Source organism: Cynocephalus volans, chromosome 11 (genome assembly GCF_027409185.1).
Source record: "Cynocephalus volans isolate mCynVol1 chromosome 11, mCynVol1.pri, whole genome shotgun sequence".
Lineage (NCBI taxonomy): Eukaryota > Metazoa > Chordata > Mammalia > Dermoptera > Cynocephalidae > Cynocephalus > Cynocephalus volans.
Genome location: NC_084470.1, coordinates 51,183,069 through 51,208,964, shown reverse-complemented (window position 1 = coordinate 51,208,964; position 25,896 = coordinate 51,183,069). Strand labels below are relative to the sequence as shown.

The following is a 25,896-nucleotide window of genomic DNA, read 5'->3' as shown; positions in this document are numbered from 1 at the left end:
AGGTGCCTCCACGTAAATTGCGGATAATATTACAGAGACTTCTGTGAGGAATCAACAAGATGAATTGTGCAGAATACACAGGGCAGTGCTGGTTTATGGTGACTGTTTTGCACCTTTTAGCTCTCTTTCCGTGAATTCTCTCTCTCTACATTATCATGATATCTTCTGAGAACATTTAATTCACACCTTCACCACCTATGTATTTACTATATTTTATGTCAGCATTGAAGAACAGTTTATTATCAACGCTGAATAACCTCTATACCCAAGACCTCCCCTTATAAACACAGACAGAGATACTGGGTAAATAAAGAACAACTGGTCAGGAGAAAAGAAAACTAATCCAATTTAAGGCTAAAAGAAAAATCTTTCATTATGAATTTTACATTCAAGAAAGCAAAATACTTTCTATAATTCTAGAATATTTTCACGATTCAGTTAAAAAATAATTTCTATAATAATATCTCCAAGACTCTTCCATGTAACCTAAATCCAAGCAACACAGGAAAGTGAAGCAAATGTTTGGCAATTTCAGCGGTTTTGAGGTGATGTTGTCTTAATCTCTTTTTATCCAATAGTAAGATTCTTTGCTGAAATCACTGAGTGTCACTCCCATTTTCTAGGTACCTACCAAGGCATGTCACTGGCCATGGGAAGAAAGACAATAGTGACATTTGTTTTCAGAGAAAACAACATATGATCCTGGAAACAGACATGTGCTGTGGGTAGCAGTCACTTCTCTTTGGCCACTGATGGTTTCAAGCATCATTGTTTCCCAGCCCAGCAGGTTCCCACGACCATGTGTTTGTTGGCACAGGACTGTAGTAGGGTTATTGACTGCTGTCTGCTAAGACTACACGTCCTTGCTAGAAAGATGGTGTCCACCTTGTAGAGTCTAGTGCAGTGGCAACTGCACTGCCTTTAAAACTCTTCTTCTCAAACCAAGCAGTAAAGCTGCTCTCTCCCATCGACTGGCACCTGACTCTGCAGTGGAGCCAAAGCAGGTCTCCACAACCACAACAGGACACTAAAGAAGGTCTCAGCTTACCCATATTTGAGTTTCCAGGAGATGATGCACGATACACAGATGATCCTTATGATTCAAAGAAAATATTAAAATTGATCCTTCAAGCCATACATGGATTTGGTCATATGGATTGACAGACAATCTACATTTATCGTCCTTCCACAGATTATGTAGGGCACACCTACTATGTACCAAACCCTGTGCCCAGGGCCTGGAGCACAAAACTGAGTAAGATAAAGTTCTTGTCCGTGGTCCAGTAGAGGAGAGAAGCTGAATGGTGCAGGAAAATCACACTACCATCCAGAGACTGGTCTCAGTGTAAAACAGTGACCACAAACTTCAAGTAGGTCTCAGTGTTGCCCAGCAATTGCACTGCATTTTCCTGCTCCACCTACTCTCTTATTGTTTTGGTGACCTTTTTCATTACAACACTTGAATCCCCAATTTGGACCCTGTATTAGTCCATTTTAGTTGTTTAGTTATTTTATATATATATATACAATATATATATTCTATAATATAATAAAATAACATATGTATATATATACAGAACTGGGTATTTTATAAAGAAAATGAAATTTATTGCTTACTGCTTCAGAGGCTGGGAAGTCCAAAGTCCAGGGAACACTTATAGTGAGGGTTTTCTTTGGTGGTGGCTTTACAGTAACACAGGGGTCTCACATGGTAGAAAATGGCAGAGCAGAGAGAGGGACAGACTCTTTGTTCTCCCCTTTTAAAGGCCTCAGAACCACACCCCTGGCCACCATTTTTAATCAATTCACTACTGCATGGTCCTACAGTCTAATCACCTCTTCAAGGCCCCACCTTTCAATTACTGTAATAGGATTTCCCACCCTCAACAGTTATGGTGGGGATTAAGTTTTGGGGGGACATTCAACCCAAGGCAGACCTCCCAGCTGATCCCTAGATACATATATTCAAATGCTAACCAGACATCTCCTTTGGGTGTCTAATAACCATCTCAAATTGAAATGCCTAAGACAGGACTCTCTTCTCTTCTGACGACCAGTGACACTGCTTCTCTGTCTTCTCCTTTCAGTGAATCCCAACTTCATTCCTCTAGTTGCCCAAACTGAAAACCTTGGGGACCTCCTTGATTCTGTTCTCTTTTATAATCCATATCCAAATGTGGAAATGCAGGATTCTGCCAAAGCCCTAATCATGCTTTTTCCCACATGGCTTAAAACTGGTAAATCTTTCCTACCTCCAAAAATGGATTGTTTATCTTTTACCTTGGAATACTTCACACTTTGGGTTTCTTGGCAATGTTATCTCCCTTGCTGGACTGTAAGCATTCTAGTGTAGTCATCTTTATTTCCAACATTTTTTTGGCCTCACATATAATATATACTCAAATGTGCTTATTTAATGGAAGACAATAAATCTGTTAATTAGATAATTAATTGATTTAAAAGAACATATGCTAGGCACTGTTCTAGCTATTGGGTATATAACAGTGAGCAAAATAAATCTTTGCTTAGAGTCTAAGAAGGAAACAGTGCCATGGATAAACCCATTCAAAGGGATAACATGTTTATGAACCGGTGAGCTAAGAATGACTCACCATCAGCTTTATATAATATAATAGGCCCAACACATAATCTCATTTCCAACACTGACTTCTTCCAAGTTTAGGCATTGCTGCCCACCTGAGCTGCAACAGTATTTCTAAGAGCATTCCATGAGGAAATATGAACTGCGGAGGAGTCAGAGGACTACCTCTCAGGGCTTCAGTTTCTTCTATAGAATTAGGGGGGTGAGAGTGTTAGGTGATCCCATCCCAGCCTGAGGGTCAGTTTTCTTATATCAGATCCTCAGAGCTCTTTTCCTGTACCATGGTAGCTGAGAGTTCTAACAGAAGACTGTACATGTATGAGTTTAATTCTCCCAAGTATTGGTCTCTTAACACTCTGGTTATTCGTCAATAAAACCTGCCAACAAGAAAACTAAAGCCAGGAGCAAGCTCAGAACAGACATCTTCATCACCAACTTCAGCCATTCTACAGCTAATAACAACAAGACCTCGACTGGGAGGGAGTGTGAACAGTCCCATTTCTGAACTGACATTATGATGCCCAGTGTTGAAGGTGGCAAGCCTCCCTACAAAGGGCAGGGCATTCTTCACATAATCACGAGTGTGGTCACATGACATAATGATGTCTGAACTCAAGGCAAGCAGCAGGGAATATGCTCAGGAAACCTGTTTCACTTGTCCACATACAGTTCACCGTACCATTGGACAACAGAGGCTTCTCACCTTAGTCGTTCTTCCTCTTTCTTGCGAAGATTGAAGTCTCTCTGAACCACCTGCAGAACATGCTCTGTTTCATCATCGGTCAAACCAGACAGGTCCAGCTTCCTCCCCATGATTTAATACCAAACACAGATGATGAAACAAGACCTGGGAAACCAAAAAGGAGAGGACACAAATTGAGGGCAAGATAAAAGCTCTACACAGACAAAATCAACCTGTTTTGTTATTAGAACAGAATTATATACAGTATTTATGTGTGTTTATATAATGTAGCATCTTTCTCTGCATTCATACTCAGCAAATACTTACTGATAACTTCAGCAAGGCTGCAGAAAAAAAAGAGAAGTTAACTGATGATCAGCCAGTTTCATCATTCCAACCCTTAAATAAAGAAAAAAAAATGTATTCTTTCCAACAAAATGAACCACGCATGAGACTTAATGTGGGTTTCCATAAAACACCAAAACGCTGCATCCAAAAATTCTAAATTTCTGTAATTTGAAGTTTCAAATTCTAAGTACTATATATAACTGCAGAATAAAATGAATTATAATATCTTTTTTAAAAAAGTAATATCCTGAGCCGGCCCTGTGGCTCACTCGGGAGAGTGCAGCGCTGGTAGTGCTGAGGCCGCAGGTTCAGATCCTATATAGGGATGGCTGGTACGCTCACTGGCTGAGCGTGGTGCAGACCACACTGTGCCAAGGGTTGTGATCCCCTTACTGGTCAGAAAAATTTAAAAAATAAATAAAAATAAAAAGTAATATCCTATGTATACTAAATCCCTTATAGTTTTAATCACATGACTATGAAATATATAAAGTAGAAATAAACTGTTGTCTGCAAAAGGAAAAAATATACAGTAAAATAATCTTAAATCATTTTTAGCGAATGGCTGCACCTAAGGATACATTCAAATAATTTCTGGAAATTCTCCAGACTTGAAGTCCCTCATAAACATGGATATATGCATCCTCAACAAAATACTAGTGAAGCCAATGCAGCAAGACCTAACAAAGATTATATGCCATGACAAAGTGAAGTTTATCTAAGTAAATCAAGTTTAGCTCAACATTCAAAAATTAATCCATGTAATTCACCATATTAACATAATAAAAGGGAAAAATCATATGATCTTTTCAATAGATGTAGAGAAAGCATTTGACAAAATTTAATTTTAATTCATGATAGAAATCTTGTGCAAACTAAGACTATAAGGGAACTTCCACAATCATATAAAAGGTATTTACAAAAATAAAGAATAAAAACACCAAAAACCTACAACTAATATTGTGCTCAGTGATGAAAGACTGAATGCTTTTCGCTAAGATCAGGAAAAAGACAAGGATGTCCACTGTCACTACTTCTAGCCAATACTGAATGTCCTTACTATAAAGATACATGAATCAAGACAGAGTGATATTGGCTTATAGGTGGGTGTATTAGGTTGCTAGGGTTGCCATAATAAAGTAACAAACTGGGTAGCTTTAACAGCAGAAATTTATTTTCTCATAGATCTGGAGGCTAGAAGCCCAAGACCAAGGTGTGTTAGCAAGGTTGATTTCTTCTGAGGCCTCTCTCCTTGGCTTGTAGATGGCCCTCTTCTCCTCTGTCCTCACGTGGTCTTCCCTCTATATATGTCTATATCAAAATTTCCTCTTCCTATAGGACACCAGTCATATTGGATTAAGGTTCACACTAATAATCTCATTCTAACTTATTTATCTCTTTAAAGACTCTATATATCCAAATACAGTTACAATCTGAGTTACTAGTAATTAGCACATCAAATGTGTTAATTGTGGGGGACACAACTCAGTCCATGACATTCTATCATCTGCCTCTCCAGACTTCATGTCTTTCTCACATGCAACATATATTCACCCTATCACAACAACCACCGAAGTCCTAACCCAGCATCAACTCTAAGTCCAAAATCTCATCCAAATATCATCTAAATCAGGTATGGGTAAAATTTTTCATCCTGAGGCAAAATTCCTCTTCATCGGTGAATGTGTGAAACTAAACAACAAGTTATCTACTTCCAAAACACTATGGTGGGATAGGCACTGGATAGATATTCCTATTCCAAAAGGGAAAAATTGGAAAGCAGAAAGAGGTTGCGGGTCCCAAGCAAGATGAAATCGAGAAGGTAAAACTCCATTAGATTTTAAGACTCAAAGAATAATCCTCATAGGCTTAATGCTCTGTCTTCCGGGCCCACTGAGGTGGCCCTATTTTCCAGGCCCACAAGGGTGATTGCCCCACCTCGTCAGCCCCGGAGGCTAGCCACAACAGCCTGGCCCTCTGAAACCAAGATTACCTTGCCTTCTGAAACCAAAGAGGTTGCCCCACTTTCTGTAACTGAGGAGGAGATATCCCTGTCCCCTAAGCCTGTGCCCTCTGAGGCTTTTTGTAGCAGTGGCAGCTCTGAACACCTCTGAATCAGGGGTATTCTTTCCTTTTCTTGAAGGATAATGTATGTTTGCAGCCATATAGCTCTATTGGCCTGTAGAATTCCAGAAGTCCAATAGCCTTCCTTCATTTTATCCCATCTCTATTCCCTTCAATCCAAGCTGGCAGTGTTTCTGCTAGTACAAATTTCTCAGAAACTTTGTTGGCCTCCCATGTAATTCACAGTGGTCCAGTCTACCAGAAAAGGCCCTTCACAGATCTTTCCTGGAACCAAATCTCTATTCTTGGCTTCTGCTGAGATGATTGATTTGGATACATGATTCATACCCATAATCTCTTTAGCAAATGGTTGCCCAGCCACACCCTTGATGTTCTCTCCAGAACATGCTTTTTAACGTTCTGCAATCTGAGGCTGAGATTTTCCCAAATCTTTAAGTTCTAGCTCCTTTTTGCATAGCAATTTCTTCTGAAATTTATCTCTCTTCTCTAAAATTTTACTGTGAGCAGCAAGAAGTCAGGCCACATGTTTAACATTTTTCCCAGAAATCTCCTCAGCTAAATATCAAAGTTCATCACTCGTAAATTCCACTTTCCACAAAACACTAGAAAACAACTTGGCCGAGTTCTTTGCCACGTTATAACTAGGATCACCTTTTCTCCACTTTCCAATCACATGATACTTTTTTCCATCTGATACCTCAACAGTAGTACCTTTAAAATTCATATTTCTACCAACATTCTGCTACAGTTCTCCTATTTTATTTCTAAGATCTCACCAGAATCACCTTTAATGTCCACATTTCTATCACCAGTCTCCTCAAGGCAACATGACTTTTTGTAACATATACCTCAAAATTCTTCCAACCTCTACTCACTACTGATATCCAAAGTCACTTCCACATTTTTGGGGTTACAATTATTTCCCAACACCAAAATTTGTATTTTTTTTAGGACTGCTATAACAAAGAACCACAGACTAAGTGGTTTAAAAAACACAAATTTACTTTCTCACAGTTCTACAGACTAGAAGTCCAAGATCAAAAATGTCAGCAGGGCTTACTTCTTTTGAGGTATCTCTCCTTGGCTTGCAGGTGACTATCTTTTCCTTCTGTCTTCAGATGGTCTTTCCACTGTACATAAATGTGTCCGAATTTCCTCTTCTTATATAAGCTTCAGTCATATTAGATCAGGGAAACCCTTAATGACCTCATTTTAACTTAATTAACTCATTAAAGACCCTATCTCCAAATATAGTCACATTCTGAGGTACTGAGAGTTAGAAGCTCAGCATATACATTTGGAGGGGACTGTGACTCAGGATGTCACAGTAGGCATAGAGAACAATGAAAGACAGAGTCCAGAAATAGGTCCAACATACTAATTAGTACTTTAAAGTGCCAGGATAATTCAATGGGAAAAGATAGTCTTTTTAACAAATGATGCTAGAACACCTGGATATTCACCTAGAAAAACATAACGAACATCTATCTCTATATCAAGTCGTAATCAAGAAATTAATTCAAAATTTATCATAAATGTAAAACTTGAAACTATAAAATGTCTAGAAGAAAACATAGGAAAAAATCTTAACAACTTTAGGGTAAGCAAAGATTTTAAGATGCAAATACTAATCAGAAAGAACAGATATAATAAATTGAATTTCATTATAATTAAAATCCTCTGCTTTTCACAAAACACCATGTTAAAAATGAAAAAGCAAGCCACAGACTGTGAAAAAAATATTTGCAGTCAATCTATATAACAATTTGTATCCTAAATTTATAAAGAACTCTCCCAACACAATAAGATGTCAATTTTAAAATAAGTAAAAGACAAACAGCTACTTCATAAAAAAGGATATGCAGTGGCCAACAGGCACATGAAAAGATATTCAGCATAGGGTACATACTAAATTAATAAGAAAAATTAAAAATCTGAGACAAGTGGGAGTAAGAAGGAGTCAACTGATTTTTGTAATAACCTTTTTAGAAAAACTATGCCTGTAAAACTGTTGGAAAAATAGGGGGGAAAGATGGACAATATCAGTCAGACTTCATTCTAATAAATTTGAAATTTTGGATGAAAAAAACAAATTGTTAAAAAAATGTATTTTAGTAAAACCAATTTGAGACGACTGAGAATACCAAAACAGTCTGATCGCCTGTCTTGATCCATTTTGTGCTGCTATAACGAAATACTTGAGACGGACTGGTTCATAAAATGAGCATAGCTGTATTGGCTCACAGTTCTGGAGGCTAGGAAGTCCAAAACCAAGGCACTGGAATCTTGCAAGAGCCTTCTTGCCATGTCATCTCACGGCAAAAAGCAGAGAGCCAACCTCCCACTTTTATAACAGCACCAATCCCATCCATTAGGGCGCAGCCCTCATGGTCTAATCACCTCTTAAAGGTCCCACCTCTTAATACTTTTACAATGGAAATTAAGTTAACATGGGTTTTGGAGGGGACAAACATTCAAACCATAACATAGCCATTAAAAAATCTTAATCAGTAAATAAAAAATATCTCTCTTTCCAAATGCATCAAACTGAAACGATTTTACCAAACAAGCTGCACCATATATTCAAGGTAAAAAAAAAAAAAAAATTACTACATAAAAAAGTGAGCAAACCCTCTTCAACCCATTCTATGAGGCTCAAATAACACCCAAATACCTTAATACCCAAACCATTGAAGAACAGAATGGAAATGTTTTTTAAAAATTGGTCAATTTCGGGGCCGACCCCGTGGCGTACTCAGGAGAGTGCGGCGCTGGGAGTGCTGCAGTGCCCCTGCGGGGGGTTCGGATCCTATATAGGGATGGCTGATGCGCTCACTGGCTGAGCGAGGTGCAGCGGGTCACAAAAAGACAAAAAAAAAAAAAAATTGGTCAATTTCATTCTAACATAATTGCAAAAAAATTATAAACAAAATATTGGCAAATCGAACATATCAATAAATATAAAAGATAGTGCATCATGACCACAGGAAGTTTATTTTAGTAATACAAGGTTGGTATAACCTGAATATCGATTCATATAATTCATCTCCTACAAAATCCCATAGGCAATCACTACCACCACTTACAGATGAGCAAACTGAGGCTCACAGTTACATATTCTGTTTAAGACATGATAACCTAGGATTTGACTATGTCTCTGTCTGACTCAGTCCATGCCTTTACAACATGGACATGCCTTCCATAAGATGCAGAGGGAAACTCTGAACTCTAGGTTTTAAAACTTGAAGTCTAGAGTTCCCTGTGCCCTCTTTCTAGCATTGTAACAACTCCTATTACTTGATTGCTACTGAAATGGAAGCTATTTGCCCTTTTTGCTTCCAAATAATGGCAATAACTGTAGAGAAGGGAAGAGCTTCAGTCCCTAAAATTCTCTTGCTAAATGATTTAAAATCTTATAACTAGGGCCGAGCCCGTGGCGCACTCGGGAGAGTGCGGCGCTGGGAGCGCAGCAACGCTGCCGCTGCGGTTCGGATCCTATATAGGAATGGTCGGTGCACTCACTGGCTGAGTGCTGGTCATGAAAAAGACAAAAATAAATAAATAAATAAATAAATAAAATCTTATAACTGTATAATGCAAACTAATTTCAAGATTCAACCACAAATCACAATAGGAATTTCAAATATTTTTTAAAATATTTTTTTTCACTCCAGTAATTTTATTTGTCAAAAATAAATCTTTGGTCCACTTTGCCCAAGGGATGTTAGGGTTGAGGGGGGGAAGAAACAAAATGCAATTGGTCCACTTTGTCCAAGGGATGTTAGGGTTGAGGGGGGGAAGAAACAAAATGCAACTGCTGATCATCGATGTAATTTAGAAGCAAGACTTCACCGTTAGGCTGCAAAGATAAGGGGAGAAGTTTCATAAGCTGCCATCTTCTAATTTCCTGATGAGCAGGAAGAAACAGACTAGAGGGCACAGTGAAAATGCAGACTGACTTCTTCCTTTAAAACACCCTACTAAAAGTGACAGAGTTTCTTTGGAGTTTCTAAAAACGTAATGTCTGTCCCTTTAATTTCACTTCACTGGCTTATTTAGAATTTCAAAAATTCTAAGTAAGATTCTAAGATGCCCAGTTAGTGAAAGACAGAAGTGGCAGCTTTAATCGTATCAAATCTTAAAAAGAATGATCAGGACTGGTTCCTGTCTCCTCCTAAATGGACAAGACAGAGAATAATGAAAAAACTTTCTGGGAAATGGTAAAAGCTCTTTCCTTTTTCTCCAATACAAAATCAGATTCCCTGTGCAACAAGTGAAATAGCATATTAGAGCCGGAGAAGCCTCACAGTCCACAGGTCAGAGGTCAGTTAGGTATGATACGACCCTCTCATTTAAAGATGACAACTTACAAGCCTAGGAGAGGGAGGCAGTTTCCCAAAGACACACAGCCAGTTCAGGAGCTCCTGACTTCCGGATTAATACTCTTGCCCCTTGATTTCTCTGGCTTATATTCAACCAAGATGACAACAGAGAGAATACATTTTTAAATTTACTGATGAGAAAATTAATATAACTCCAACAATTTAATTATATCATCGTTTCCCCAAGTATTTCGCAGGTTATTGTTCCCACCAGCTATCTGAGAAAAAGGGGCTCTGGATGAAATAAATTTGAGAAATGCTTCAAATTGTATTGCCCTCTTGGGGATACACAAGACATTAGCTTATCAGATCCTCTAAAAAGTCTGTCACTAAAGAATCAGTTTGCTTTTGTTTAAGCCTGTATTTCTCAAATGTATTTGTCTGCAGAAACCTTTTTTCTTTGATAACATCTACCTCTTCACATCCAGAGAAATGGCCATTTGGGAATCTCTGCACTAAGTCAAACCAGCAATGACAAACTCTAGTAGCTATTCTAACATAATTACTGAATCGAATTTAGCTAGGTTTTCAATGTAATCAGCGTAAGAAGCGACAAAATTAGATGAGCTTTAGAAGAAGCTGGTGACTTAACAAGGAAAGCAAGTGGACACAACTTTAAAGTTAGGAGACCAAAACAAAGGTAGCATTGTCTACACTATTCATGGCTCGAAAACTAACATGAGGAAGGACACAGACAATTATACGGGACACTGGTTAGCACAAACCTTGTAAATTAAAAAAAAAAAAAAATTACAAGAATACTAAACACAGGATGGGAAGTTTATCAAGAAAGGTCAATGTCTATGTAAGTGACATTGTGGAAAGGTACCCAGAATAAAAGGATCAAGGACAAATGTTTGAATGGGATCTTTACAAACTCTCGGTACTTTGCGTGTGTGCATGCGTGCGTGTGTGTGTGTGTGTGTGACAATGCACCTAATATAGATAGAAAAGTGAAAATATTAAGTTGGAATATCCAAAGTCCTAAAAATAATAAAGGGTAAATATTGCTGGGGCTTTCCTCTTTGATTATGGCTTATTTTTGCCTAGAACTGTAAAGAAACTTCTCTCCCATTTAAGGCACTTGCTATCGGGAGAAAAAAAATACAAAAGAATTTGGCCTATGAAGGAATAAAAACCCCACAAATGATGAGAGATGTGTTTTCACTGTGACTGTTCTTAGGGGCAAGTTGTGCTTGGCTGTATGGCTCACTAATCCTCAGGGGTGTTACCCCTGCCCTGAACTGGCTTCTTCTCTTAAATTTACCCTTAATCATGCACAGGAGTGGGCCCAAAGCAGACATGGTGACACCCCTGGAGCACAGCTGATTGGCCCAGAGATGTCACCTGACCCATGCTGGATGTCAGAGCCTCTCTCCTGGGAGTTTGATATTGACATTTAGTGAGGGTGTGTTAGTCTTGGTGAGCTGCTGCCTGAGAATGCCACCAAATGCCCTTGAATTACTGCAATAAATTTTCCGTCTTGTTCTTTGTTTCCATTTATCACTTCAGTTTTTTTAAGTCACTAACAAATGGTCCTTAGAAATCTCACAAAGCTGGCTATGGCTGGCCAACTGTCCCAACATTATTTATTGACCAATCTATCTGACTCAGATTGCCCATGAATAGGATAGACGGACGCGTGTTTGTGCAGACACTTGCACACACACATGCATGTACATTTGCATGGGTTTATCTTAGGACTTTCTGTCCTGACCTGTCCTAAGCTAGAGACCTACTAGCGGACCTCATGCCAGTAACTCACTTTAAAACCCTATATTGTAAATCATCTCTCATTATGTTTTCTGTTTCAAAACCGTTTGGCTAAATTGCTGATTTATGTCACCAGATGAACTTTAAAACCATTTTACCAAGTTAGGAGCAAAAATTCAAATGAATTTTGATGGAGAAATTTATCAATTGATTTGGAGAAGAACTGCCATCTTTACAATATTAGATCTTCTCATAAAGGAATTGAGAACACATAAAGTTTATGTGAACTTGGAGATAACATAGAAATTACACCCAACCTTCTACTGCATAAAATTTAAAAGCTCCCATAGCTAAAAACAATATAAATAAAATCGAAAGACAGATGACAATATAAAACTCTCTAAAAGATAAAATGGCAAAGCTCATGAAATAAGGCAATTCACCAACTATCAACGTCCAAAACATAGTTTAATAAAATACCCATATCACCGGTAGTCAATATACTGCTAATTAAAATAAGCTGAAATTTTTTATTTAATAAGATTCTGGGAACACAGGCAGTCATATATACTAGCAGGCGGACTATATTTAGATGGCAATGTGGCAATACTATTAAACATGCCTAAGCAATAACGCAGCCACTTCCTTCTATGTAAGAATTGTCTTCAAGAAATTGAAAAAATGGAGTTCCGGTCAAGATGGCAGAATAGACGGTCCCTGGTGTCACTCTCTCCCACAATCAACAAGTTTACAATGATAAAAATGTAACATCAGCCAAGCTGGGGCTGCTGGAGCTCAGGGGAAGAGGAGGAGAGACCTATGGAGTTCATGAAGGTGGGAGAAGCCACGATGAGAGAAAGAAAAAACTGCTCTCAGTGTTTCGGGCCATGGCCGCTTTAATGATAGAGCACATGGAGCAGGAGCTGGCAGAAGCCGCGGCTTTGCCCTTTAGATGGAGTTACTTGGAGGCAGAAGGGGAGAAGCGGACTTTGGTGGCCCCCAGGACAGCAAGACTACTAATAGCGTTCACGTGGACCCACGCAGGAGTGAGGAGCCAAAACAGCTGAAAAAGGAGCCATTCAGAGGCTGGTGAGTCATCACAAGGGACCAGTGCAGGGCCCGTCCCATGTGCAGTGTTTGGAGCACGGGTGATGGGGGAGATGGGCCCACCAGGAGGACACTGGGGCACAGGACATGGAGAAGGGACCAGACCCTCCCTCACACAACCAGGCACACCATGCCAGCACCTCTGGGCCCACGCTGGGACCCAGAGTGTGGAACTGGGGACCAGACCCCCCTCCCACAACCAGGAACACGGCACCAGTGCCTCGGGGCCCATTTAGAGACCCAGGGTAAGGAGCTGGGGACCGGACCCCCCCCCCCCACAACCAGGCAAACCATGCCAGTGCCTCAGGGCCCATCTGGGGACCTGAGGTATGGAGCCGGGGACCAGACCCCCCTCCCACAACCAGGCATGCCGTGACAGCACATTGGGCCTGCCCTGGAACCAGGACATTGAGAAGGGGACTGGACCCACCTCCCACAACCAGGCACCCCACACCAACACCTCAGGGCCTGCATTGGGACCCTGAGTATGGAGCTGGGGAACAGACCCCACTCCCACAACCAGGCACACCATGCCAGTGCCTCGGGGCCCACACGGGACTTGGTGTATAGAGAAGGGGATTGGACCTCCCTCCCACATCCAAGCACACCATGTCAGTTCCTCATAGCCCACCCAGGGACCAGAGGCATAGAGAAGGGGACCGGACACGCCTCCCACAACCATGCACAACTTGCCAGCGCCTTGGGGCCCACCGGGGGATCCAGGGCATGGAGAAGGGGACCAGACCCTCTCCTACAACCAGGCACATTGTGCCAGTGCCTCAGGACCCACTTGGCGACCAGGGAATGGAACCAGGGATCAGACACTCTCCACAACCAGGCACACTGCCAGAACCACAAAGTAGGCCAAAAATATCTCCTCCATGTGGGTGGTCCACCTCAGCCACCACAATAACCGTGGCTGCCACAAAGGCAGCTAGATGCCACAACCACCATGCAGATGGCCTGCCAGCCACTGGAGTGAGTTGACACAAGGAGAGTCACTAGCAGAGACAAAGAAAGGAGGAGGATGTCTATCTCCACAGAGCCCATTTCATAGTGACGGAAGAAACATCTGCTCTATGATAGTATTGGGGTACCTGATCACACCTCTCAGCATTGGACAGATCATTTGGGCAGCAAATCAAAAGAGTAACCACTATTCTTTCAGAGGGAGAGAAGAAATCTAGGGTGATTAGAGGGAGGAGGGGGGAGACCAAGGGGGATGGGGAGGCATTGGTCAAGGGGCATAAAGAATAATTACGATTTGTAACAATATATATGCTAGTAATATTGATTTGATCAACATATCTCAATGTTGAACCCCCAAAATATGTATAATCAATTTTGATTCAATAAAAGTTAAAAAAAAAAAAAATTGAAAAAGTGTACAAATATGTACATGCAAGGATGTTCATCTCAGTGTCGTTTATTATAGAAAAAATATTAGAAATAAAATGAAAGTGCAAAAGTAGGATTGGTTAAGTTATGGTACAATCATACAATGCTATGTTTTGTGCCCATAAAAATGTACTAAAAAGAAAGACATTTATGACATATTAAGGGAAAAAAATAGATGAAAAACAGAACATGTAGTCTACCAAAAGCATATGTTAATACAATAATGTGTATAGCAACACTATTAATAATAGACCCGAACTGGAACCTATGCAAATGTCCATTAATAGAAGAATAAATCATAATATATTCACCCTATGGAATATTACACAGCAAAAAGCATGGATAAACTACAACTACATATAACAGTATGGGGGGATTTCACAAATATTAAGTTGAGCTAAATAAGTTAGACACAAAGAATACATACTGATGATTCCAATCATGAAAAGTTGAAAATCAGGTAGACTATTCTGCAGTGTTAGAAGCAGAATAGTGGTTACTCTTGGGAAGGAAGTTAGTGGCTAGAAGTGCCCAAGCTAGGGAACTAGTAATGTTTCTTAATCTAGGTTCTGGTCACAGAAATGTGTTCAATTTGTGAAAATTTATTGAGGTGTACACTTGTAATTTGTGCATTTTTTTTACATGTATATCATGGCTGAAAAATAATAAGAAAATGCAGTATGAATAGTATAAATCTATATAAATAAACAAGAGAGAAATAAACTGAAAGAAAATCACAAAAAAGATTACTAATAGTTATTTTTGAGTGATAAAATTTTATGTGATGCAATTTTTAAAAATTTGTTTTTGCATATATTTTCATGTTTCTACAATAACAAATTTGGATATTCGAAAATTGAATTTGAATAAGTAAAAAAGAATTATCAAGGATATGTATGAGGATATTTATGTTAGTGTTATTTATAATAGAAAAATTGTCTGAGCAACTAAACTGTTTAATAATAGAACACTGATTAAATTTGCTATGATATAGCTCTAAGGTAGGATACTACACTGCTATACAAATGATTGACATGGAAAATGTTTACAACATATTTAGGAATGAACATTATAAATTTAAAAAAACAAAAATTATCTCAATTTTTTGTTTTTCTAAATAAATGTGAATGATCATATGCCAAATGTTCACAGTGGTTATCTCTGGGTAATAGTACATCTTATAATTTTTAGTTATTTATTGTGATATACTTACATTTTCCAATTTTCCCACAGTGAAGATGCATTACTTTATTAATGAAAAATAAATGTGACTTTGAACACTAATAAGAGCTAGTGATAACTATATAAGAATAGCTCAAGATTATAATATAATAAGTGCTCTTGACACTGCAACAGAGAACCACAATAATCAAAAATGCTGAAGGAGAAGCCCGGTGCTATCATCTTATAGGAAACAGCCTGAAAACTGGTTACTACTGAATTATGATTGATTTTATACTAATTTATAGCCTCAGAGATCATAAAAAAAAATAACAATACTAACTGTTAAAAATTCCCAATTCATATCAAGGGCTTAAAATAATGCCTAATGACTACTCTATCAGCATCAACTAATGAACAAACTAATATCAACTCAGGTTCCTGTTGTGCTTCAAGAACCAAAGAATATTTGTCCTAAGACTTGGAAAATTTTCAAATCCTGGGGATGAGCAAAGGATAATTGGAGATCTTAGTGTAATTAATGCAAAGATAGGTAAATCCTCCCAATCTGAAGAGGCCAAGAAATAAAAACATACAGTTAAGCCTAAGGCCATTTGTAAATGGTACAATTCACAAAAATCTGGAGAGCAGAAAACTGCCTATAAAACGATTGAGGAAATGCAAATCAAAACAACAATGAAACAGCACCTTGCTCCAGTTAGAATGGCTATTATTAAAAAGACAAAAGAAAACAAGAGTTGGCGAAGATGTGGAGAAAAGGGAACACTTGTACACTGTTGGCGGGAGTGTAAACTAGTATTGACATTATGGAAAACAGTATAGAGTTTCCTCAAAAAAATTAAAAATAGAACTACCACATGATCCAGCAATCCACTAATGAGAATATATCCAAAGGAAATGAAATTGGTATATCAAAGAGATATCTGCACTCTCTTGTTTATGAGCACTATTTACAATATCCAAGATATGGAATCTACCTAGGTGTCCACCAACAGATAAATGGATAAAGAAATGTGAATATATACACAATGGAATATTAGCCATAAAAAAAGAATAAAATCCTATCATTTGCAGCAACATGGATGAACCCTGATGACATTATGTTAAGTGAAGTAAGCCAGGCACAGAAAGACAGCATGAGAAAATACAGCATGATCTCACTCATGTGTGGAACTGGAGAAGGAAAAAGAGAAGATATTGTAGGGGCAGAGAGTAGAATACTGGTTACCAGAGAGAAGGGAAAGGGGAGAAGGGAAGGGAAAAGAGGGAGAGATTGGCCAACAGGTACAAAATTACAATTAGACAGGAGAAATAAATTCTGGTGTTCTATTGCACAGTAGGGTAACTATGGTTAACAGTTAAGTTTTGTGTATTACATAATAGCTAGAAGAAAGACATTTGAATGTTTTCACCACAAAGAAATGATGAATACATGAGGTGATAGATACACTAACTACCCTGACCCAGTCATTATACAACATACATATGTATCAAGACATCAAATTGTACCCCATAAATATGTACAATTACAATGTGTCAATTAAAATAAATTAATTTAAAACAATTTTTTAAAGTTTGGGGGTTTTATTTATAAATTCATACAACCCACTCAAGATTGAATTCTGTTTTACTTCTGTGTTTGGTCAAGTTTAGTTCCATCCGCTGATACAGGAACCAAAACAAACTCACCACACTCAGTTTGCGAGACCCTCTCAAAACACAAAGGGCAAGGGTCTGCTTGGAGGTTTGCCATATGACACACAGAGCAGTCTGTTTACTGCATTTATTTACCTGAACTCTCACAAGACATTATGTGAGGGGCATTTTATTGCAAGTTCTACTGAAAGTTATGCATATCATCCATTCTAAAAAGCAAGGCAGGAGGTGGATTAAAAGAAAGTGGAGGATGTTTAAAAGCAGTTGTTCATAAGTGGTTTTTCTTATATTTTCCACATCTATAACACCATTATATCAACTGTACAATTTAAAAATTACTTTTAAAGCTATTCAAGTGATCCTTCTTCATATTTGATTATTTTCAGATCATATTACTTTTAGATTATGGTACAATTTACTTCTTTAACTTACTAGAAAAAAAATTCACACTTTTTGAAGCAATCTGCTCTCTCACTAGCAAAGTCAGGACAAAATTAATTTACATAATTGGTACTTACATATTTATATAAAATTTAAATTTCTAGCAATGCACTTATATGAGATGCTCTTTTCAGTCCCACAACTGAACCCATATGTGCTTATCCCCTGGAGCTCCTGCTTTAGGGACTAGCAACTCTGGTCATCCAGTCTCCAGCACAACTTTAGCCTCTTTCCTCTCACCACTCACAGGGAGTCAGCCCTCAGTTCCTAAGAGATTCCACCTCCTATGGTTCTGTTCTGCTCTCCATACCAGAACCTCTGCCTGATGTCAGGCTGTCACCAATTTTCACCTGGGTTGTGCAAGAATGTACACAATTACCCTGTATTCTAAATCTTCACCCCACAATCATCACTCACAGAGCCAGGGTAATAATCTCTCTCTATATAAAGTGGATTAAAGACCTAAATTTTCAAAAATAATAAAAATATTAGAATAATTTTTATTAACATTTGTTCAACTGTAGTATAGGGGAAACTTTCTAGAAGAAAATAGCAAATCTATAAATGCAAAGAAAGATGCATTTGTTCATATAAAATTTAAAATGGTATAACTAAAGACATTGTAAACAAAGCCAACAAAGTTGAAGTCGTTATATAGTCAAAACAAAAAAACAGACAAGATATGTGTCACATGTAAGAAAAATGATTAGTAGTCCCTATATTCAAAAGGATCTTTACAAAATGAAAAATGATAATTAAAAAATTGACAAAGGATATAAAAAAGATGTTCAACCTCATCAATAGTCAGGGTAACACAAATTAAAATGAGGAGATATATTTTCCCTTTTAAAGTAGCAAAATACAGTGAGACTGGTAACTCCAATGGTAGAAAGGATGTGGGGAAATCAGGTCTTTCAGTATTTGCTAGTGGAGAGATGAACAGATACAACTTTTTGAAAAGTAGACTGCAATTTATTTAAATGAAATACCTTTGATCCAGCAATACCAATTATGGAAAGTGATCTAGAACAATCAAAACATCTAAGTGTAAAGGTATGTATAAATTGATGTTTACTATTACACTGTTTATAGTTGCTAAAATCTGGAAATAATCCGGAAGTCCATCAACAGAGAGGGATTGAATTAAATGTGGTACATCCATCTCCTGAAATATTATGTAACTATTACAAAGAATGAAGTAGGTAAATTTTCACTGTTACAGAGGAGTGCTCATAATAGACAGTAAAAAGAAAAAAAGAACTCTGATCAATATACCACAACTTTACAAACAATATAGCTTCTACATGTGGGTATGTATATCTTTACATAGATTTGCATTAAAATAGAAAAAGATGTTACTGGAAACATATCAAATGTTAATACTGGATATTTCAAGAGGGCAATTTAGAATTAGTCAAGCGAAGATTATGAAAATTGTCTTTATATTATTCAGTGTTCTTTGAGTTTTCAGATAAATATGTATTCCTGAGCTTTTGGCAGCTTAAACAAAATATAGGCTAATTTCTAGTTTGAACTTAGTGTAAAAGTCAATATTTCTCCCTTCTCATTCTGGAAATCATCCAACAAGCAACAAGGAAAATGAGAAACAAAAATGTAAATTTTATTTCAGATAAACCAGGATACAATTAAAGCTACAGAGACCAAATATAAGTGGAAAGGCATCTAAAATAGAAGGAATGGAGTCAGAGAAAGAGGAGATAAAAGGTTGCAGAGAGAGCTTCCTGCAGCTACAGACCTCAGGAAGCACCAGAAAAACTACAACCCTTCTCAAAGACAAGTGACGTTACCTCAGGTGCCAACCCTTGTTTGCAACAGGAAAGTACACTAGCTGGCTCAAAGGGCTTGCTTAGGCTCATTTCGTTTGTTTGTTTGTTTGTTTGTTTCTAAAAAATAAACATACATAGAAGGAATCACACATAGAGAAAACATATTTACTGCAAGCAGTCTTCCTTTTTTAGCTCGGTAAAGGAAAAAACAATCTTTTCATGATCAAAAAAGAAAAAATAAGAATCAAAACAAAAAATCTTCCTTTCTCCATTGGCTTTGGTGAAATAAAGGCCAAACATTTAAAAACAAAAAAAAAAACTCCAGCTAGCCTAGACCACACTCAAGCCCCTATGAACTTTCCACATAGTTATTAAGAAAAAAATTAAACTCTTGATGATGAAAATAAAAAAGAACTCATAAACTATTCAAAAATATTAAGATAAAAATAAATAAGCAAGAAAGGCAAACAACAGTTGAAGATCTTTCATTATAAGTGGAGCAATAAAATGAGTGACCAAATTTTTTTAAGAAATTAAAAACGTAATGATATAATCATATCCATGAATGAAGAAACAGAGGGAAAATATCAAAGAAATGATAAAATGTAAGTTGGTAGAGTTTGGAAAATTGTAGCAAAAAATAATAACTTTTGCAGAAATTATGAAAACTACTGAAACAAAGTAAAAGACATGGTGAGGGGCAGGGGAACAGACAGAGGGAAAAGGCCAACATAAAATGGAAAAAAAGTTAAAAAATTGGAAATATTATACATATGGAGGAAAAACAGAAGAGACCTCAAAAGAAGGAAATATAAATACTGGAACAAATAAATAAACAAATTATGAAAATGTTGAGACTACACACAGTCCCAAGGAAAAGTGATTTTTTAATTTTTAGATGTTTTTAAGCTATAAAAACAATGAGCAACACAACCATAGTTCACATTCTATACCAGGATAATTCTAAAATGCATCAATAACTTAAAGGTAAAAAAATGAAACCATAGAAGTAATAAAAGAAAACATGAGAGGATTCTTTTAAAATCTCAGAATGGGAAAAGCATTTCTCAATATGATACATAATTCAGAAGCCATTAAAACACTGGCTTAATTCAATATAAAATATAAAATATTTGAATAATAAAAAGCATTATACGCAAAGTCAAATGACAAAGAAGAAAAAAAATTGCATCTCATATCAAAGACAAAAAGCTAATTTCTCTCAATATAAAAATTTCAACAAGTGGAAAAGAAAAGGAAAAAAAATAGTAAAAACCCAATATAAAAATAGACAAAAATAGAAAAAAGGCAAAAGAAATAGAGTTCACAAAATGAACTATAAATGGCTTGTAACCTATCAAATATACAAAAAGAGAAATGCAAATTGTAAGACACTTTTTCACCGACTGGATTTACAAATATTAAAAATCTTAATATCACATTGTGCTGGTAAGTTTATGAGGAAAAAAGTGCTCTCATACATTGCTGTTAGTAATGTAAATTTATACTATCTCTATGGATGACAATTTGCCAATGTCTATCAGTATTACGAATAGATAGATAGATAGATAGATAGATTAGATCAATAGATAGTCAGACAAAAAGATATCCTTTGATTTAGCAATTCCACCTGTAGGAATTTATCCTACAAGGATAATACACTTATATTCATGAAAAAATAATGATGGTGTAACTTACAATGGAAAACTATGTAGATTCAAAGAAAATAAAAAACAGAAGAAAGAACCTGTTTTTGAGCTTATATGGAAAGTTCTTCAAGAACGTTTGTACTTAAAGTGTTAAGTACAAAAAACAAGGTACAGAATAGTAGGTATAGTATGCTATCATTTGTATAAAAAGGGAGGAACAAAATACGTTTCTAATGTACATATGTTAACACACACTTGCTCGTAAATGAATAAATACCTCAAGCAAAATACATAGGAAAAACCTAGTAACATATGTCACCTAAGGAGAAGGGTGACTGTGGTCAGGCACATGAAGCATACTTTCAGATAATTTTGAAATATTCAAGTACATTGCCTGTTCAAAATTTTTAACTTAAAAAAGAACTAATCTTTTTTATAAGAGCAAATCTGATCAAGTTACCCCTATGTCCAAAATCCTTTTATCGTTCTCCCACAGCTTTGGGATAAATATCAAAGGATCCTGATTTACTTTTAGGACACATCCTGCTCTCTCTTGCTCCTAACCTTTACATATATAGGACCTTTTGTTATTGTCCCACATGTTGTGAGGCTCTATTCTTTTTTTTTTTTTCCCCCAGTCTCTTTTCTGTCTGTTGTTCAGTTTGGGTAAATTTTATTGATCTGTCTTCAGGTTCACTGATTGTGTTCTCTGTTATTGCCACCATTTTTTGCTCATTCAAAAAGTTTTTTATTTCCGTTTTTATATTTTTGAGTTCCAGTTTGTTTTTTTAACAGCTACTTATTTTATTGAAATTCTTCTATTTTTCATTTGTTTCAACAGAATTTGTAATTATTTGTTAAAGCATTTTTATGATGGCTGCTTTAAAATCCTTACCAGATAATTCCAACATTTGCCTCATCTCAGTGCTACGTTGGTTGATTGTCTTTTCTCATTTAAGTTGTAATTTTCCTGGTTCTTGGTATGACAGACAAATGATTTTTGGTTATATCCTGGACATTTTGGCTATTATGTTAGGAGTCTCTCAGTCCTATTTCCTTCTTTTGTTGTAACAGGCAGTCACCCTATTTAAGTTTAGAATGCACTAAACTTTTGTGAACTATGGTTCCAATGACAGTTTAATTTTCAGAGCCTTTGCAGTGTTATTTTCACCAATTTGGTTTATCTGGTGTTACTGGGATTTGCAACAGTCCCTACTAGGGCTGCATGAGAGGGAGCAGGGAGAAGGGTTTTCTCCAGTCCAGACTGCCTGGTGCCTCTAGGTGGGTGCAGTGAGAAACTTTCCACTTGCATGGTCAAAGAGGCTTCCAGGGTTGGGCTGCTTTTTATGGCAGTATCCTTCTCACGGGTGTAGCCTGACAGTTCAGGATATTTAGGTAAGGTACAAAGATACAGCTTCATGGGCATGAAGAGGCTTCCTAGGCTGGGCACTCATGTGGTAGGATATCCCCTGCCTGTGGGGAATACAGAGTTCTTCTCAGCCCAGGTATTTAATGTGGCAGAATCCCCTTTGCTGCTGCTCAGTAAATATGGGAGTGTCGATCTCAGAAGGGAAGGAGGAGCCTTCTCCTGTCCACTTATTGTTAGTAGGACTCACGATGGACTCCCCTGGCTGGCAGTACTGATAGGCTGGAGTCTGGGAAACACTGAGCCTGGGTCATTTTTCTGCTTTGGGGTGGGGTGTCTGACTCCCTGTTACTATGTTGTTCTTCCAGTACCAGGGTCCTAAACAAGTTTTTCCTCTTTCCATCCTTCAGATTTCTCCTTTGATTGTTGTATTAGTCAGGATTTTCCAGAGAAACAGAACCAATAGGACATGTATATATACACATATATATATGGAAGAAAGAGGAGTGGGAAAGAGAGAGATTGATTTTAAGAAATTGGGTCATGTGACTGTAGAGGCTTGGTAAGTCTGAGATCTGATGAGGAGGCTGGCAGGCTGGAAACCCAGGGATGAGTCATAGTTTGAATTTAAAGGCAGTAGGCTGGCAGAATTTATTCTTGCTTGTGGGAGGTCAGTGTTGTCTATTAAGGCCTTCGACTGTTTGGATGAGGCCCACCCATGTCGTGGAAGGTAATCTGCTTTACCCATTTAAATGTTAACTTATTCAAAAACACCTTAACAGAACATCCAAAGTAATGGTTAACTACATATCTGGGCACCATGGCCCAGCCAACTAGACACAAAATTAGGCATCACAGTCATGTTTTCTTCCTTGGGCTTATAATTGGGTATAGCAGGGAGGAGTAGAGAGAAACGAGTCTATGCCAATGTTTCTGGACTGTGGCCTCTCACCTTCACTTTTTAAGGATATTTTGCTGGATTTTAGAATTCTAGGTAGATGGTTGCTTTCTTTTAGCACTTTAAAGATAGCATCCTACTGTCTTCCAGATGTTCTCTTGGTTTCTGGTCAGATATCAGTTATCTGGTCTGCCTTTTGTTCTCTGGTTACTTTTAAGGATTTATCACTGATTTTTAGGAATTTTAATATTATGTGACTAGAGTTTGTTTGTTTGTAATTTTTATCCTGCTTTGTACAAAGTTTATAGAGAGAGCATCTTTAATCTATAGATTTCATCAACTTCCACCAGTTTTGGAAATTTCTCAGACATTTTCTCTTCAAACGGTACCTCTTTTCTTTCTGGGACTACAGTCACACACACGTGAGTTAGACCTGCTTACTGTATTCTTCAAATCTCACATTCTCCCTTCTGGTTTTATACCCTCCTGTTTTCCCATAGTTCATTCTGGACATTTTTCTGACCAACATCGAAATTCTTTGTTTACTCAGTTTCTCTTCTGCTTATCTTGTCATTAAATTTATTTAAAAAAAAATGTTCTTGAACTCGGTAACCAAGTTTTTCAATCCTAAATTTTCATTTCATTCTTTTTCAGCTGTTCTGTTTTATCTGCTTAAATTCTCAATCTTTTCCTTTATCTTCTTGAATATAGTAGCATAGCTATTTTTAAATCTTTGTTTGATAACTCAGTACCTGGGGACACTGTAGGTCTGTTTATGTTTTCCATTTTTTTCTGCTCCTTTGTATTCATTTCTTCTCATCTCCACTTGAAATGTTAGTCCTAAAGTACATGCCATTTTCAAATTTGATTTGGAATCACAAGCCCACATGTATTTAAATTTTAAGTGATTGACATTCCAGGTTACAAAGTTTTATATTTTTGAAGCCCTGGGCTGAACTAACATACCTAACTTAACTGGCATATATTCAAGCACTGTGTCAATATAATCTTCCTACTTGGGGGTTGCTGTGGATTGATTGAATTGTGTCCCCCAAAGTCCATATATTACAAGCTTAATTCCCACTGTAACTGTTGAGGGTGGGAAATCCTATTATGGTAATTGAAAGGTGGGACCTTGAAGAGGTGATTAGATTGTAGGACCATGCTGTAGTGAATGGGTTAATAATGGTGGTCTGGGGCATGGTTCTGAGGGCTTTAAAAGGAGAGTGCATGAGAGTCTCGCTCTCTGCTCTGCCATTTTCTGCCAATGTGAGACCCCTGCATTGCTGTAAAGCCACCACCAAAGAAGACTCTCACCAGATGTGTTCTCTGGACTCTGGACTTCCCAGCCTCTGAAACTGTAAGCAATAAATTTTGTTTTCTTATAAATCACCCAGTTCCAAGTATTTTATTATAAGCAACAGAAACTGATTAATACAGAGGTTTTCAGAGTAAATCTGCCTGTCCCAAAGATACCCGCTTCTAAGATTAGATTAACCCTCACTGGTTCCCAGTGTAGGATGCCACTTAGAGAACTGAAATGTCCTAGAGGCATGTGTCATTAAATCCCAGTAAATCTCCAGCAGGTCTGACACCCTACACAAGAAAGTAGACTGGAGAGAATAATATCCTCAGCTGGTACATAAACTGTATTATTTCTTTGGCAGGAATTAAGATCCGAAAACCCAAAGACATGACATTGCTCATTTTACAGTAAAAGACTCAACATATCACCAACTATAGTATAAATTACTTGTGAGACCCAAAGAAAGCTCTGTTACCATATTTTCAAAGGAACTGATGAAACACCTGCTAAAATTAAGCTCACAAATAACGGCTGGTTGAATTTGGAGCTGTCAATGAAAAAATGCAAGTTAGCTAGAAGGAGGAATAAAAAGAAAAGTGTTTTTATTTAATCTAAAAAATTTAAATTCAAATTTGCATTCAAGTTTATATTTTGGTTTCCTTTGGCATCTTTCATTTATAGAATTTGGGAGAAAGACATAAATACTGAATGAAAATGCCCTTTTAAATAAGTGAGTCATAAAACAGATAGAAAATTAAAAACCAAAACAAAAGAAAAAAATATTTACTAATCTTAAGGCAATTCTATGGCCAGGAGAAAACATCTATTATTAAACTCAGACTTAGCTCTGGCTAAATGAAAACAGTAATCTATTTGCATCATTTGAGAATTCTGTACCATGGCAGCTGTTAATTTGGAAAGGAATAATGATGCCTGCTGCAACCTGATCCAGTCCTTCCTGGCATCCATATCCATGCATATTATTCAGTCTTGTACCATGTATCCCTTTCCTCCCTCTTTCAGGGCAGAGTAGAGATATCCAGAAGGATCACCATTAGCTAAAGAGGTTTCCCAGGAACAAGAAAAGGCCAAACTTTCTGGCTTGAGATCCCACCCCGACCCAGTTCTCCAGCTGTGCCCTTGCCCTTGCCCTGGTGTGACTGCACTCCAGCCGTGCCAAACCATCAGCAGTCCCCTCCAAGCACTGTGTGCTTCGGGCCTCTCTCCTTGCCATTTCACCTAAGCAGATCCTCCCATGGTCAGAATATCCCTCTACTCTAGAAAAGCTTCCCTG

The 25,896-nt window shown here is 37.5% G+C and overlaps 1 protein-coding gene across 1 annotated transcript in view; it reads right to left on the bottom strand.

Moving 5' to 3' along the window:
* The window catches only part of MYRIP (myosin VIIA and Rab interacting protein), a 353,617-nt gene that overhangs the window by 285,111 nt on the left and 42,610 nt on the right, over positions 1-25,896 (bottom strand). Inside the window, exon 2 of the mRNA XM_063114747.1 lies at positions 3,306-3,449. Within this exon, the coding sequence (XP_062970817.1) occupies positions 3,306-3,415 (110 nt within the window). The 5' untranslated portion in view covers positions 3,416-3,449. The remainder of the gene's footprint in view (positions 1-3,305; positions 3,450-25,896) is intronic.